Below are 14,825 nucleotides of genomic sequence, written 5' to 3'. Positions count from 1 at the left end.
TCATGAGACATATCCAAATATGAAGCAATGTGCCAACTCAATACCAAAATCAATATCTCTATCGGGTGGCTTTCCCGGCAGGTCTGTAGGAAATATATTTGGAAAATCTCTCACTATGAAAACTGAGTCAACTATAGGAGTATCAGCACCGACATCTCTAACAAAGTCTAAGTACGCCAAACACACCTTCTCAACTATCCGTTGAGCCTTCAGAAAAGAAAGTACTCTGCTAGGTACATGATCCAAAGAACCTCTCCAGTCCTCTCGGCAACCCCGACATAGCCAACGTCACGTTCTTAGCGTGGCAATCAAGAATACCATAGTATAGAGATAACCAATCCATGCACAAGATCACATCATAATCCACCATATTAAGCAACATGAGATCAACCCTAGTCTCATAGCCCCCAATAGTGACCAAACAAGACTGATAGACACGATTCACCACAATAGAATCTTCAATGGGTGTAAACACATAAACATGGGTATCCAGAGAATCACGAGACATATCCAAATGTGAAGCAAAATAGGATGACACATGCGAATAAGTAGAACCCGAATCAAATAAAATTAATGCATCTTTATGATAGACTGGAACAATACCTGTAATGACTACATCTGATGCGACTACCTCGGTCCTGCCAGGGAAAGCATAACAACGAGCCTGGCCTCCCCCTTTCTAGGACGTCCTCTACCCCTATCCCCACCTCTAGTTGACTCAGCAGGCGGAGTGGCAACTGGAGCAGTGATCATGGCCTGAGTACCATGTTGAGGTACACCCATCCGCGGTCTGGGATAATCTCACCATAGTGTTTTGTAAACTGAATTCACTCCAAAAATTTAAAATATTTTTTTCAAAGATTATAAAGTGAGTTTTGAAGGTGAAGAGCCTATCTGTACTAATACAATGTTTTTAACTCTTTGGAATGTGTCTATGTCGCAATAACACAAAAATTAATGTAGAGGCTACCAAGTCATTTGGTCCAACTATAAGCACATCAGGCAAGCTTGCTTTGTTTCACTTTTCCAATGAGCACGAAAGTTTCGAAAAAACTTATTAGTTGGCGACTACCTAATGAAACTTCCGTTCATCACTTCCACTTAGGAAAGAATTCAACTGGTTTGCCGCCCTAATAGAAAGGTCTTCTTTCTTACCAACACATTCTGGGGCGAGCTGAATGAAAATTAACAAAATAGAGAAATTGTTAAGTAGAAGAGGACGTGTAAAGATTTTTGCGGGGTAAGGATTCACCCGGCCCACCATGCCGTGCTTCCCAACCGGGATCATGAAGGATAACTACCCCTGCAGGCTAGATGATCACCAAAAGGTTAAGTTTCTTCTTTCTTTTACTAATGGGATTGATACACAAATAAACGGCCAGATTCAGTGTTTACTTTTCTAGTCCATATGAATAGATTATACATTGATTATACACAATCATACATGTATTTTACATGAATTATACATTATTATATATCCGCCGGGTATTTTTAATTTATAAAATTAGGTGGGCGGCTATTTGGGTTAATTTTGTTACACAAATGGTCGGAAAGATTCAACATTTACTTTTTCTAGCCGGTATACATAGATTATACATTAATTATACACAGTGTTATATATATATATATATATATATATATATATATATATATATATAATTTTTAGCGTAACATGATATTTTTATTCAATGATTTTGTCGGTGAAATCTTTTGGCATCGTTGGGAAGGTAGAATATTCACCCCTTTTTGTAACTTCTAAAAGTTTTTCGTTACTTTGAATTGTATAAATTGCAGAATGTATGGGAAAACTCTATTACGAGAATCCTTAACAATACAGTAAAAAGAAAATGGACATCTACACTTTGAGTATTTTAAACATGCCATAAATTCAACTCAAATGAATGCCAATGAGATGAACTAATGAAGTTTGACGAAAATTCATGATCAAAATTGATGGTTCTTAGAACAGGAGTACACTTAAGGATTCGATGTGAGAATATTTCCATTACATATTGGAAGCAACTTCAACTTTTGTATAAGCAACAAAATGCTCCATTTATTCATCGACCATATGAAGAGATGACATCTTTTTATCAGTACGCCTAGTTAGATTCAGCATAGCAGAAGTTTGACCTTTAACTGCAGATTCTTAGTAGCTGCTTTTGCAAGACAGCCAATAACAAAACTACGCCTTTGTAGAAGGGAGGTCCAGGAGGACACTGAATACAACTCTGAAATGGCTTTCTATGGGTTATAATCTTCTACCATTTCTCACAGAAAAGACGAAAAAGTTACCTCCTATAGTATCTCATCCTTTCACCAACCAACAAGACCGCAGAGCTTAAGCTCACGAGGGAAGTCATTTCAAAGCAAACCATCATGGAAATAAATTGCCACTCTTTGTGCCTGCAAACATTGAAATGAATTAATAAATGGAGTATTATATTGCACAATCAGAAATCAACAGTTGTCTAAAAGATCCAGGGAAAACTTCTAATATTGCAGTTGGGCGGAAAATAATAACTAGCAGAAACTGCAGTTCCTTTGTTTGGAGAGGCAAGTCCAAAGAAAAGAATCAGGGGACACATACTGGTGTTCTCGAGAATTAACGTGCCACCCATGTCACATAAACTAAAGGAAGGAAAATCACCTTGAAATAAGACATGATTATAGGCAAATGCTTGAACTTAGATGCTGCATTTAAATGTCTTGAAACATATATCTTGCACTGCTAGTAGGAATGTCAAATAACTTTTGTCAGTGTGGCATCTAACTTCTCTCCGATCAATGTGATCCATGCCTGTCAATGATGGAGAAAAGCATGAGACTAGGGTGCATTTGAAAGATGACAAAAGGGGATACCAATATGAAGTGTGAATTTTATGACATTTGAATAAGTATTTAGAGAGAACAACTAAAGTTCAAACCACAACTGAACAACCATGGTAGAGTAACATACTTAAAGCTACCAAAAGTCATTTTAGGTAAGTATGATGACATACGCCATAAAGAAAACCATCTGTGTTCTACCGCTTTCCAAAATCAAAGGCTAGGCAATACAATTAAGTGTACAAGCACAACATGAATTGTGATACATACTTGGTCAGAAGATGTGAATCCTCTGATTGTGTCACCACCAATTATGGCAATTCCTTTGTCAGCTAGAGGTTGCAGGATTACTGCCTAATAAAGTATTATGGTTATCAGTAACCTTCAGGTGAAGATTGAACCTCCGAAAAAAATATAATGAATATGAAGGATGTATGATAACAGAGATCATATAGGTATATACATTTGGCAGAGACTTTGAATGATGCAAGAATTTTTTGAAGAGCAAAAGAAATGCTCATTTGGCTACTATAGGGGTATCTGCACATCTTTAGTACATTTGATGTCGTGGACTTAGGTGAAATGAGACAAAGTTTTGTGCCGGCCAAATACATATGCAGCCCCTTTAACTTGTTCCTTTTTTCCATTTAGACACTTAAACTACTTCTTGTTCCTATTGAACACCTGAACTATTCAAGAATTGATCTATCAAACACTTTCTTTATCAATCTATTGTAAAAGGCCTGCGCGTGTTGTCAAACGCGTATGACATGGCAAGATAAACAAATTATTATTGGACACGTGGAATTTTAAAAGCTTTTCTTTTACATGCCTTTTTTACTAATCCCTACCCGCCCACTCTTCCGTCACCTCTTTCTTCTTGCACCACGCACAGTGCCCCTCCCCAAATATATTTTGACTTTGATTTTGCAGATTGCCTCACCTTTGGGAAGAACCAAGTTCCAGTTTGCCATCTAATCTGAACAATGAGATAATGGAGAAGACAGATGTAACCATAACTGATGCGAGAAGATAAGAGAAGGGAAAAGGATGACAACCGGGAAATGGCAAGCCCTCTCTCCCAGCAAATTTTCAGCCATCCCCTATTCTTCTTCCTTTACCACGAAACGGGCTGTAAATTTTAAGTCCTATTTAAGTTTCCTTGCAAATTTCTCTGTGTATACAACAATGTTAAACACACATGATAGAGTTATGGGTTTGAATTTACTATCTGAAGGGCATTAAACACATGGGTATTATACATCTGCTGGGATAGAAATATCTGATACTTCTATTTGCTTTGAGAGTTTGACTTATAAATTGGATACTTCAACTGGGTATATTTGATTAAGATAGGTTGGAATAGAAGACGTTGGATTCTATGCCTAAATTGATTACTTGTGGTTGTAGTTCTTAACCAAGTGGATAAATGCGGTGCTCCTTTGCTTTTTGATATGGCTAATATTAGTGGCCTCATTTTTGCTCAGTTAAATTTTCATGTCTGCTACTTCTGTTCTTGACAAAAACCATTTCTTTGAATAATATGATGGATTGTTTAGTTGCGAAAGGACTGGGTCTGTGTTGTTACAGATTAGGGTGGTGAATGGTCGTGGAAGACGGAGGCGAAGGTAGAGAGAGAGGAGGAAGATAAGAAGGATAATTTTTCCTTTAGAAAGAATCCCTCACGCGCTCACGCATAGAGTAGCTCACTCACTTTGCCATGTAAACATTGTGTTTAATAGATACATTTAATTTTGAGTTTCAAGTGTCCAATAGGAACCAGAAATAGTTCAAGTGCCTAAATGAAAAAAGAGGACAAGTTAAAGGGGCTGCATATGTATTTGGCCTTTTGTGCCACAGGAGGGGGGGGGGGGAGGGGTGGGGGAGTACAGGAGTTAATAGTACCTGTGTATTTGAAGGAAGAAATGGTAGCTGCGACTTCCCCGGATAAAGAGATAAGTTGGCCAAGTAGCTCTCTGAAGATACAGACAGTCAAGCTCATGTTAAACTAACTTCTTAACGGATGCTTGGAAATTTATATAATGTCTTGATCTTTCAAAACCTGCTCTCGGGCTCATAACTCTTTCACCCACTTGTTTTAGGAATGAGAAGATACAACTATATCTCGAAAGCTAGAAGAAATGAGAAGTTCAAGTGATATCACTCACGCGACGCTGATTTTAAAACTCCTTGGTAAAGCGATCCTTCTATCATCTTATTGGTGTCCACAGCTACTGCATCGCTTCCATTAGAGGAGGATGCAGCAGCAAACCCAATTTGAAGGATGCATTTCCCATCATAAACAATGACCAGAGATCTGCAGCACGTGACAGCTGATAGAGAATCCCAAGCCCTGTGAATTAGACAAAAAAGAAAGAGTAACACTTCAAGAGGCATTTGGACAATATTTCGTTAAAGTTGAGAAAAGAGAGTATTTGAAGTTGAAGTTGAAAAAGAGAATCTGAGAGTTGAAATTGCGTTCGTGTATGAATTATGCTGGTAAAAGAAGTTGAATTTTTGTGAGCGGAAACCATTACTTCACTTAAAATACTCCTCAAAGAATTTTTCAATATTTCAGAGTATTTCAATTACTGAAATTAGGTATTTGCAAATATTGATGGCCAAACTTCAACTTGCAAATAATGACTTCACAATTTGCAAGTGAAGTGATGGCCAAACACAACAAATTATCATCAACAAGTCTCTTCCACGGAGATTACAGGTTTTCTCATCTAAAAGAACATCAGGAAATGTATAAAAGTACGCTAAATTGTGCTTTCTTGGTTATATATCATTTGCATACTGGAAGAGCATGTTCAAGGACTTAGCAACACATTCTCTTTCAGGACAAGTTGTCTATTATATCAGTGCTATAGAACTTTGCGCTAGTGAATGCAGAATTCACACATTATTCACTATTTAGAATGATGTCACTTTTCCTTTATACAACCAAATATATTTCAAAGAATCAAATCATGCGCTTTCCCACTCATTAAGAAAAACATTATGTTAAATTGCTGGAGCTAGATTTCTAGTTACAGGTTTAGCTGAAACCAGTAGCTTTGGTCAAAACCTGTATTTGTTGTTAAGAAATCTACTTAATATGCATAAATAATTTATCCAAAACCCAATGAGCTGCCTTTTTAAGATTCAGAACCCATAAACTCAAAATTCTGGATCCGCCTCTGCACAAATCCCTTATCCGCAGAGGCCAATAGCGGCTTTTGCCACTTTCTCGCCCCTTGTTGACTTAAGCCCCCAGCCTCATGGTTAGGTGGATGGTCCCTTCCACAAAATCAACCCACTCTTGTCAACAAAAAAAGAACTTTTCAAAATAATTCGAAAGACATAAACGGTGAATATTTATTGTTCAATGACCTAGTCTCCTCTCTACTGATTTGATAAAAAGTATCATGCAGCGTAACTGTCACAGATATGTGACCTTCAGTCTGATTTTTTCTTCACAAAGGAAAAAACGATCAGATTCACTTCTTGAGTGCAACTTAAACTCATTACATAGATTATGCAACATGTAGATATAGCACAAACAGATCAAGTTCTTAATACTTTACGTGATCTCCAAGCACAAAAATAAGCAAGTACTCATAGATACAGTACCAGAGCAGCTCAGAAGTAACAAAATCTGGTAGGTTGGACGCTACTCTTTGGCACTCCACACCATTAGGATTTACCTGGAAAAGAATCAAAAGGCATAAGTTGATCAGTTACTCTAATGGTGTAACAACAGGAGGAAAACTAAGCAATGAGCTGAGCAGAGATAGCGGGACACAAAGTACATGTCCTCATGTGTGTATGTATGCGTATACAGTCCTCACCACAGATATGGTTTTTGGTCGAATTGAAAGCCAAACAAGACCATTTAAGATGTTGGTGACAGCCAAGCCAAGTGTTAATAAATCTGCTCTGGATTGAGAACTGTGCAAGTTGAAAGTAAATAGTTAAATAGTGGTCCAAGAATATGTAGAAAACTAAATTACAGGAGAAACAGGAAGCTAAAAACTGTTTCCAATGTGTTCTGTGTAAGAAGAAAAGTGCTGCTTCTAAAAGAAACATACTGTCTCAGCTACATATGATTGTGAAAAAACTTATGCATCCAACTCAATATGTAAGGGTAATAGGTGGAGTAATAAGATCATTATAAACTGATATGGAAACACTTATTTAACAAATATGGGATTTCTATCCATCTAGAGCTTTAACTTCTTCCCACATGTTTGACTCATTTGATCTCAAACGTGGATTTTAAAGGGAAAATGTCAAGATATCCATAAACGAATTGGGAACCCATATTTAACCAATGTGGGACTATGTTCAGACTATGTCTCTAACAATGAGTAAGTGAATTAGTGAACAAACTTTGTAATGGCTTAATGATTAGAGCACATACACCCAGCTTAATATGAAGAGGGCCATGCCCCTTCAAAAGCCTTACAATTGCTTTTCATATCTCATAGATTTTACTGGTACAGCATTCTCTTCCAATTATCAGAGTCTACTAAAATCATTTCAAGATGTAATGATTGGGCTATTAAGAAACTTCACTAACTATTTCCAAAAGGAGAAGACCTCAGCTTTTTTGTTTCTGAAATACAACAAAGGCTTCACCTATTAAGAGATGTCTCTATTGCGTTCAGCCAAAAGTTCATGGTGATAGAGGATTCATTAAATAGGTGTAGTCTTACAAAGCAAAACAACTGCATCAATTCTTCTACATTATGTCCGATGCAATCTCGTTTCATACTTTAGTACAATTTTCCTTTTCCTCTTAAGATGATCCATAAGTATATACCAAATGATGTGTGTGTGTGTGTGCGTGTGTGTGTGTATGTGCGTGTGTGTGTGTGTGTGTGTTTTTCTCTTCTTCTTTTCCTTTTAAACCAAGCTTTAGCTGAAATCCTCACATTACCAAGGATTTAACTTATGCAAACAGATAGTTTCGAAAATCTACCAGAATTACCTTCTTTTTCTGAAATTACTAGTTACAAGTCGGTTTTTAAGTAGCCTGATAATGTAAGTGCGTAAAAATTAAACTCGTTCTAATACCAACATTGTCAAATTACTCGACAAAATTCAAAGCTACTCATTAAGAGGTAATATTCCAGGACATCAATTGCAGCCCTAAATTCTCTCTTGTCTCTTTCAAATTTTACATTTCTTTGTGGTAAGCTTCTAAGAGCAACACATTCATTTGATAAACAACCCTGCCCAGCCATAGAAAGGAAGAAAAATAATTGGCAACCGATACTCCCTGTCTCCCACCACTCCATTTTCCTTGTTAGTCCTTCTAAAAAGAAGGTCACATATCTATATTTGGAATGATTTAACTTTATACTTCCATTTTATGCATAATGATTATTTTTATAGCCAGAGAAACCTCATGTGCTTAGTCAAAATAGCCATAGAAATTGAAAAGGAGGAAGTAGTAGTAGTTAACCTGCTAGCATTTGAGACGGGAGCAATACCAGAGACCGTGCGATTGAAAAGAACAGCCAATAAAGACAATCCACCAACGTATATCGGCAAGCTCCGAACAAAATCATCATTTTTGGATACCCAATCTGCTATCCATTCCCTCCGTGGCTTCGGCCCTCTATACCCACTTCCTCCCTTCATTTCTCGTCACGAATTTTCCAAATGAGCAAATAACCAATAAGCACAAAGACAATGAATGTGGAATTGAGATTACCTGGGAACTAATAGAAGCCTTAACAGTAACAAAGGAAAGGAAAGAGGAGAGGCGACGGGAATGTACACAAAGTCGTTGTGGCGGTTGGTTTAAGGGAATGAAACCAAGGAGATTTCCCGCTTCCATTGAACAACAGGTTCGTTTTTCTGTCTGATTCCAATGTTCCTAAAACGGATAATGTCTAGCTTCCAATCACAATAAATAAAAAAAAAAAAAAAAAAAGGAGTGAAGGCATTGTTAGAATAATGGGCCTAAGAATGGGCTTTTGGGTGTGGAGAAGACTGGGCTAGTCCTAATTAGGTGGCCACTTATAATATTCTGTTAAATTAGTTACCTCCTATAGCAAAGGTTGATATTTTATTTATTTTAAATAAATATCCTTATAAAAAATTATATTTTATAACTATATTTTGATTTTTTATACCCAAATATCTATTTATGGTCACCTCCTACCCTTAAACCATAAAATAAATAAGGTATTATTTTTCTCTCTTATATCCCCTCAAATTTCTCCAATCCCCTACCCCATATCTATTCTCTCTCTCTACTTCCCGATATCTTCTACTCCGCCGGAATATGCAACACCAAGCCCGTGATTTGATCAGTTTTAAATTCATACAAGATATATTAGTTTGTCTACGTCTGAAAGATGAAACTCCCACTTAGACCGTTTTGTATAATCCCCTACTGATGCTTGATAACTCTTGCCAAGCATGAAATATTTTTCACTGAGTGAGCCATTCTATAGGAGTCCTTTTTGCCTATCTAGAAAAATTAAGAAAACATTTTTCGTCATACCTGTCTGAGCTCTCGCTTGACTGAAACCTTATGTTTAGTAGGCCTTACAAAATAGTTCTTCTAGAATCCAATGAACAACAATTCCTAAGGATCAGCTTGCGAATTTGTATTTCATATCTCGCTGTATTTCATTATCTTTTTTTAAATTGAATTTCAATATATCCAATTGTCTTCTATGTATTTCATTGTATTCATTGTCTCGCTATATTCTATAAATGTATTCATATGTTTTTTTAATTAATATAATTTATCTATTCAGATGTATTATATAATTTCTCTGAAGATTGCTATGTTTTTGGGGTATTTTCCGGTTGAGAATCTTTTTTATAACTGCAACAACAACAACAACCCAGTAAAATCCCACTCAGTGGGGTCTGGGGAGGGTAAAATGTACGCAGACCTTACCCCTACCCCGGAGGAGGTAGAGAGCCTGTTTCCGGGAGACCCTCGGCTCTGAGACAATATATCTGTGACAACAAAACCCGAAAAAATAATATCATGACATCAAATAGATAGAAAAGTAGTACCACAAAAATTATACAAAAGTCTGAAACACAACCTAAATCGATCGCCCGACTACCCCTTAACCTACCATCCTTAACCTATAACCCTAATCTCGACTACCCCTTAACCTACAACCCTAATGCTCGACCTCTACACCTTTATATCTAGAGCTATGTCCTCGAAAATCTGGAGCCGCGCCATGTCCTGTCTGATCACCTCGACCCAATACTTTTTAGGTCACCCTCTACCTCTTCTCGTACCTGCCAAAGCCAACCGCTCACACCTCCTAACCGGGGCATCTAGGATTCTCCTCTAGACGTGTCTGAACCATCTAAGCTGCGCTTCCCGCATCTTGTCGTCCACCGGAGCCACACTCACCCTCTCCCGAATATCTTCATTTCTAATTTTATCCAGCCTAGTGTGCCCACACATCCACCTCAATATCCTCATTTCTGTAACTTTCATCTTCTGGATATGTGACTTCTTGACTGGCCAACACTCAACCCCATACAACATGGTCGGTCTAACCACCGCTCTATAGAACTTACCTTTGAGTTTCGATGGCATATTCTTGTCACACAAGACTCCAGAAACTAACCTCCATTTCATCCACCCCACCCCAATATGGTGTGTAACATCCCCGTCTATCTCCCCATCTCTCTGGATTATTGACCCTAAGTACTTAAAACTTTCTCTCTTGAGGATGACCTGTGAGTCAAGCCTGACTTCCACATCCTCTTCCCCGTCACTTTGCTGAACTTACATTCCATATATTCTGTCTTAGTCCTACTCAACTTGAAACCTTTAGATTTCAGGGTTTGCCTCCATACCTCCAGTCTCCCATTAAAGCCGCCTCGTGTCTCATCAATCAAAACTATATCATCAGCGAACAACATACACCATGGCACCTCTCCTTAGATATGGTGTGTTAGTGCATCCATCACCAGGGCAAATAAGAACGAGCTGAGCGTAGATCCTTGGTGTAACCCATAACCACCGAAAAAGGCTCTGAGTCACCTCCCGCAGTCCTAACCCGAGTCATAGCTCCATCATACATATCCTTTATTGCCCTAATGTAAGCTACCGACCCACCTTTCACCTCCAGACATCTCCAAAGGGAGTCCATGTGGACCTTGTCATATGCCTTCTCTAGGTCAATAAACACCATATGCAAATCCCTCATTTTATCCCTGTATTGTTCCACCAACCTCCTGATAAGGTGGATAGCTTCCGTAGTAGAACGACCCGGCATGAACCCGAACTGGTTTTCTGATATAGACACCTCCATCCTTATCCTCCCTTCCACCGCTCTCTCCCAAACTTTCATGGTATGACTTAGTAGCTTGATACCCCTATAGTTGTTACAATTATGCATATCACATTTGTTCTTGTACACCGCAACCATTGTACTCCACCGCCACTTATCAGGCATCCTCTTCGTCCTGAAGATAACATTAAACAACCTAGTCAGCCACTCCAACCCTGCTTTACCCGCATATCTCCAAAACTCTACTAGAATCTCGTCTGGTCCGGTCGCTTTGCCCCGACTTATCTTACCCATCGCACCCACAACCTCCTCAACCTTAATGCGCCTATAATACCTAAAGTCGAGGTGGCTTTCGGAGTGCCCCAATTGCCCTAATACAATGTTTCTATCCCCCTCTTCATTCAGAAGTTTATGAAAGTACGACTTCTATCTTTGCCTAATGTGGGCCTCTTCCATCAATACTTGACCGTCCTCGTATTTGATGCACCTCACTTGATCCAAGTCGCAAGCCTTCTTCTCTCTTACTTTGGCCAACCGGAATAACTTCTTGTTCACACCTTTGCCCTCAAACTCCTCATACAACTGACCAAATGCAACAGTCTTAGCCTCTGTGACCGCTAAATTTGCCTCCTTCCTAGCCTCCTTATATCTTTCTCTGTTTGCTCTCCTCTGATCCTCATCTGTGCTCTCTACTAACTTAATGTAAGCCACTTTTTTGGATTTCACTTTACCTTGGACCACGTCATTCCACCACCAATCGCCTCGGTGCCTGCCAGAGTAACCTTTCGAATAACGCTAGCATCCCCACCACTCTTCCAGGCACCCATAGTCGCCAATCGCCCCTCCAACTCCCGTGCATTATCCTTAGACAAAGCTCCCTACCTAATTCTCGACTGACCCCGTACAAACCTCTTCTTCCTCTTCATCAAGATACCCACGTCCATCACCAGGAGCCTATATTGAGTTGTGAGGTTCTCACTTGGGATCACCTTGCAATCCTCGCACAACCCCCTATCACACCTCTTGAAGAGGAGACAGTCAATCTGAGTCTTAGCCACCATACTCCGGAAAGTAACCAAATGTTCCTCCCTCTATGGAAACTTAGAGTTCACGATTACCAACTCAAAAGCGCTAGTGAAATCTAACACTAAGGTACCACCCCCTTCCTATCACCAAAGCTGAAACCACCTTGCACCTCACCATAGCCACCAGCAGACGACCCAATATGACCATTGAAATCCCCTCCTATGAATAGCTTCTACGTAGGTGGGATACCCCGCACCACCTCATCCATCGCCTCCCAAAAGCGCCTTTTAACCTCCTCATCCAAGCCCGTTTACGGCGTGTAAGTGCTAATGACATTCAGAGTGCTCCCTCCAACTACTACCTTAATTGCTATCAATTTGTCATTCACTCGCCTAACCTCTACCACCGACTCTCTGAGCTTCCTATCCACCAAAATGCCCACTCCGTTCTTGTTGATACCCAATTTTTCCTTATATTTTTTAATACATATATATACTTTCAAAATAGCATATATGCAGTTATAAGCATGCATGAGCATTTTTATAATTTTTTATGCAATTTTTATAAGCTCCAAATTGATTTATTTCTTCCCTTTTTATTTATAAAATTTTCAATAATTATCCTTCAAATTATTTTTCTGGTGATTTAGCCATCTAAATTCTATATTTATGCCAAAATATTGTTTAAATATTTTTAGTGCATTTTTATAATTGCATTTACATTTTTAATCTAATTTGCATATATTTGCAATACTAGCCCTATTAATGCATAATTACATTGTTGATGCATAAAATGATCTTTTATATTTTTAAAATGTTAAATAACTATTTTAAACCATTTTAGTACATGAAATTATTTTTTAGAAATTATTTATTATTTCTTATAAATTAAATAGTATTAAAATGGCTATTTAAAATGTGGCCTAATTTTATTTCAATTTTAGCCCCAATCCAACCCCAATACTCGCCCAATTTTTAAACCTAAATCTACCCAGGCCCAATACCCATCTGCCCAACCCAATACCCGACAAAATCCTGGCCGTTGATCATTTTGATCAACGGTCCAGGTTTCCCCTTTCCTTAATTAAACCAACCTATACCCCAAAACCCTAATTTATTTTCCACCTTATATCGCCGTCACCTAATCCTCTCTGCTCTCAAACACCCTCAACCTAAACCCTAAATGTCGTCACTCATATATGGCCATCTCTGATGATCTCTCACCACCTCTTAGGCCTCCAATGGCCTCTCTCATGTTGTTCTTGCCATCTCCAAGGACCTCAAGGGACCAAGGCTAGTGGCTTGCATCTATTGGTCCTCTCTCGCCTATTTCAGGCCACTTCAGTGAGATTCCGAGTAAGATTGTCCTATATTAGTTACGATCTATAAGTTTCTCAGTATGATTCTTCATCTCTGTATGGTTCTCTTCGAAACCCTAATTTCTTTTCTAAACCTCTCAGATCTGTACAGATCCAAGATGATTTGGGTTTGTTTCATGTGAGTTTTACAACAACCTTAAGATTCTTTACAAAAATAGTATGATTTTTATCTTTTCCTAAAGCTAGGGTTTCCGGATTTTCTTTTAAGAATTGTTTGATGATTTTTTGTGTTTAATCTTTTGCTTCTCGTATATTTTGACTGATTTTGTAAGTCCGCTACAACCTTAGCATGTTTGTACTGAAAGCCCTAATTTTCTAGGGTCCTTCGTTTGGTTTCTGTACCGGTGCATCTGACTGTGTTCTTGCTTTGGGTTTTTGTGATTTCTCGTGACCTTCTTGCCCTAATATGCTTCTACTGAACTTCTTAGTTTAACCTTTTACTGATTCTATGTGCTTGCGTTCGTCTTGACTGTTCATATAAAGACCTGTATCTTTCTCATTGAACCAACATTGCTTAGTTTTTGTTTTGTTAAGTTATATGTCAATTCTTGAGTATTCATGTTTTACCTTATTTATATGCTAAACATGCTGGCTCTTTCATGACTTTCTGAACTCTTGATTACTCTGAATCCCTTATTTCCTAGTTCAATTTGAACACTCTCCTTTAAACGTTTGATTCTTACCTTTTACTCAATTTGATTGAATTTGCTTACCTTAATTGTTTTTCCCTGCCTTGTTTGTATTCCTCTGATTATCACTGATCTATTTCCTTAACTAAACTATTGTTCATTTACCCCTAATTACCTACTCTATACTAAGCCTTATTTGATTCTTTTCCTTAAATACTTAGCATGCTTTTACCGTTGATCTAATTGTCCATTGATTAAGGGAAGATCTTGCTGATTTACATGTGACTTCCTTGATTTACTACTTAATTGATCTCTTACCTTATGTATCAAACTTTTGACTACTATATAAACCTCATCTTCTTTTAAGTTCTAAACAACGAGCATTAGTTCAAAAATCACTCCTTCTTACACTCTAAAGTTCTCTTTCTCTGCTGCTACTTGTGTTACTCACTGATCTAGCCGGCTGAAAGCCAAGGCTAGGTACTGGAACTTTATTTGCTTTATATTCTGCATCCTTTCTTCAACTGGTATGTCTCTAATTAAGTTTGAGGTTCAAACCCTATGTGTTTTCATTCCTGCACTAGTTCATCAGTTATGAGTTCAATTTCCTGCCTATTTCTTTGCTCGACAAGTCTAAAATCTGCTTGTTTAATGTATTATTTACATTCTGCACTTTTTCTTGCTTAC

At 38.1% G+C, this 14,825-nt stretch overlaps 3 protein-coding genes across 4 annotated transcripts; all 3 read right to left on the bottom strand.

Moving 5' to 3' along the window:
- LOC138889605 (uncharacterized) lies at positions 1-508 on the bottom strand. Its single transcript, XM_070172935.1, has 2 exons — positions 293-508; positions 1-207 (listed from the first exon to the last, which is right to left on the bottom strand). Exons 1-2 carry the CDS (start codon positions 506-508, stop codon positions 1-3), a joined length of 423 nt encoding a protein of 140 aa, XP_070029036.1.
- A 1,390-nt stretch (positions 509-1,898) lies between these two features.
- Positions 1,899-8,715, bottom strand: LOC104215849 (protein COFACTOR ASSEMBLY OF COMPLEX C SUBUNIT B CCB4, chloroplastic). 2 transcript variants are annotated; one of them, XM_009765772.2, is made up of 9 exons: positions 8,537-8,715; positions 8,285-8,457; positions 6,666-6,765; positions 6,448-6,521; positions 4,998-5,182; positions 4,735-4,805; positions 3,100-3,183; positions 2,651-2,800; positions 1,899-2,406 (listed from the first exon to the last, which is right to left on the bottom strand). In XM_009765772.2, the coding sequence occupies exons 1-8, from the start codon at positions 8,660-8,662 to the stop codon at positions 2,744-2,746; spliced, it is 870 nt and encodes a 289-aa protein (XP_009764074.1). In that variant the 5' UTR covers positions 8,663-8,715; the 3' UTR covers positions 1,899-2,406; positions 2,651-2,743. The 2 variants fall into 2 exon arrangements, with proteins under 2 accessions (XP_009764074.1, XP_009764076.1); XM_009765774.2 differs by lacking the exon at positions 3,100-3,183 and having other exon boundaries at positions 2,270-2,406.
- Positions 8,716-10,778: 2,063 nt separating this feature from the next.
- LOC138889604 (uncharacterized) lies at positions 10,779-12,166 on the bottom strand. The gene is made up of 3 exons (XM_070172934.1): positions 12,015-12,166; positions 11,593-11,874; positions 10,779-11,280 (listed from the first exon to the last, which is right to left on the bottom strand). The coding sequence occupies exons 1-3, from the start codon at positions 12,164-12,166 to the stop codon at positions 10,779-10,781; spliced, it is 936 nt and encodes a 311-aa protein (XP_070029035.1).
- Positions 12,167-14,825: the final 2,659 nt, after the last annotated feature.

The sequence above is a fragment of the Nicotiana sylvestris genome, chromosome 4 (genome assembly GCF_000393655.2).
Source record: "Nicotiana sylvestris chromosome 4, ASM39365v2, whole genome shotgun sequence".
Lineage (NCBI taxonomy): Eukaryota > Viridiplantae > Streptophyta > Magnoliopsida > Solanales > Solanaceae > Nicotiana > Nicotiana sylvestris.
This window is presented reverse-complemented; position numbering and strand designations above follow the sequence as displayed.

Excerpts from the sequence above, each read along its gene's own strand:
- LOC104215849 (XM_009765772.2), bottom strand. The coding sequence starts at position 8,662 with ATGGAAGCGGGAAATCTCCTTGGTTTCATTCCCTTAAACCAACCGCCA. Across the intron at positions 8,458-8,536 it reads AGGCTTCTATTAGTTCCCAG|GGAGGAAGTGGGTATAGAGG; the intron begins GTAATCTCAATT and ends CGAGAAATGAAG. Across the intron at positions 6,766-8,284 it reads CCCGTCTCAAATGCTAGCAG|TTCTCAATCCAGAGCAGATT; the intron begins GTTAACTACTAC and ends CAACTTGCACAG.
- LOC138889605 (XM_070172935.1), bottom strand. The coding sequence starts at position 508 with ATGTCTCGTGATTCTCTGGATACCCATGTTTATGTGTTTACACCCATT. Across the intron at positions 208-292 it reads TTGATTGCCACGCTAAGAAC|GCTCAACGGATAGTTGAGAA; the intron begins GTGACGTTGGCT and ends TCTTTTCTGAAG.
- LOC138889604 (XM_070172934.1), bottom strand. The coding sequence starts at position 12,166 with ATGGTGGCTAAGACTCAGATTGACTGTCTCCTCTTCAAGAGGTGTGAT. Across the intron at positions 11,875-12,014 it reads TTGATGAAGAGGAAGAAGAG|GCACCGAGGCGATTGGTGGT; the intron begins GTTTGTACGGGG and ends TTACTCTGGCAG. Across the intron at positions 11,281-11,592 it reads TGCGACTTGGATCAAGTGAG|GACGAAGAGGATGCCTGATA; the intron begins GTGCATCAAATA and ends TGTTATCTTCAG.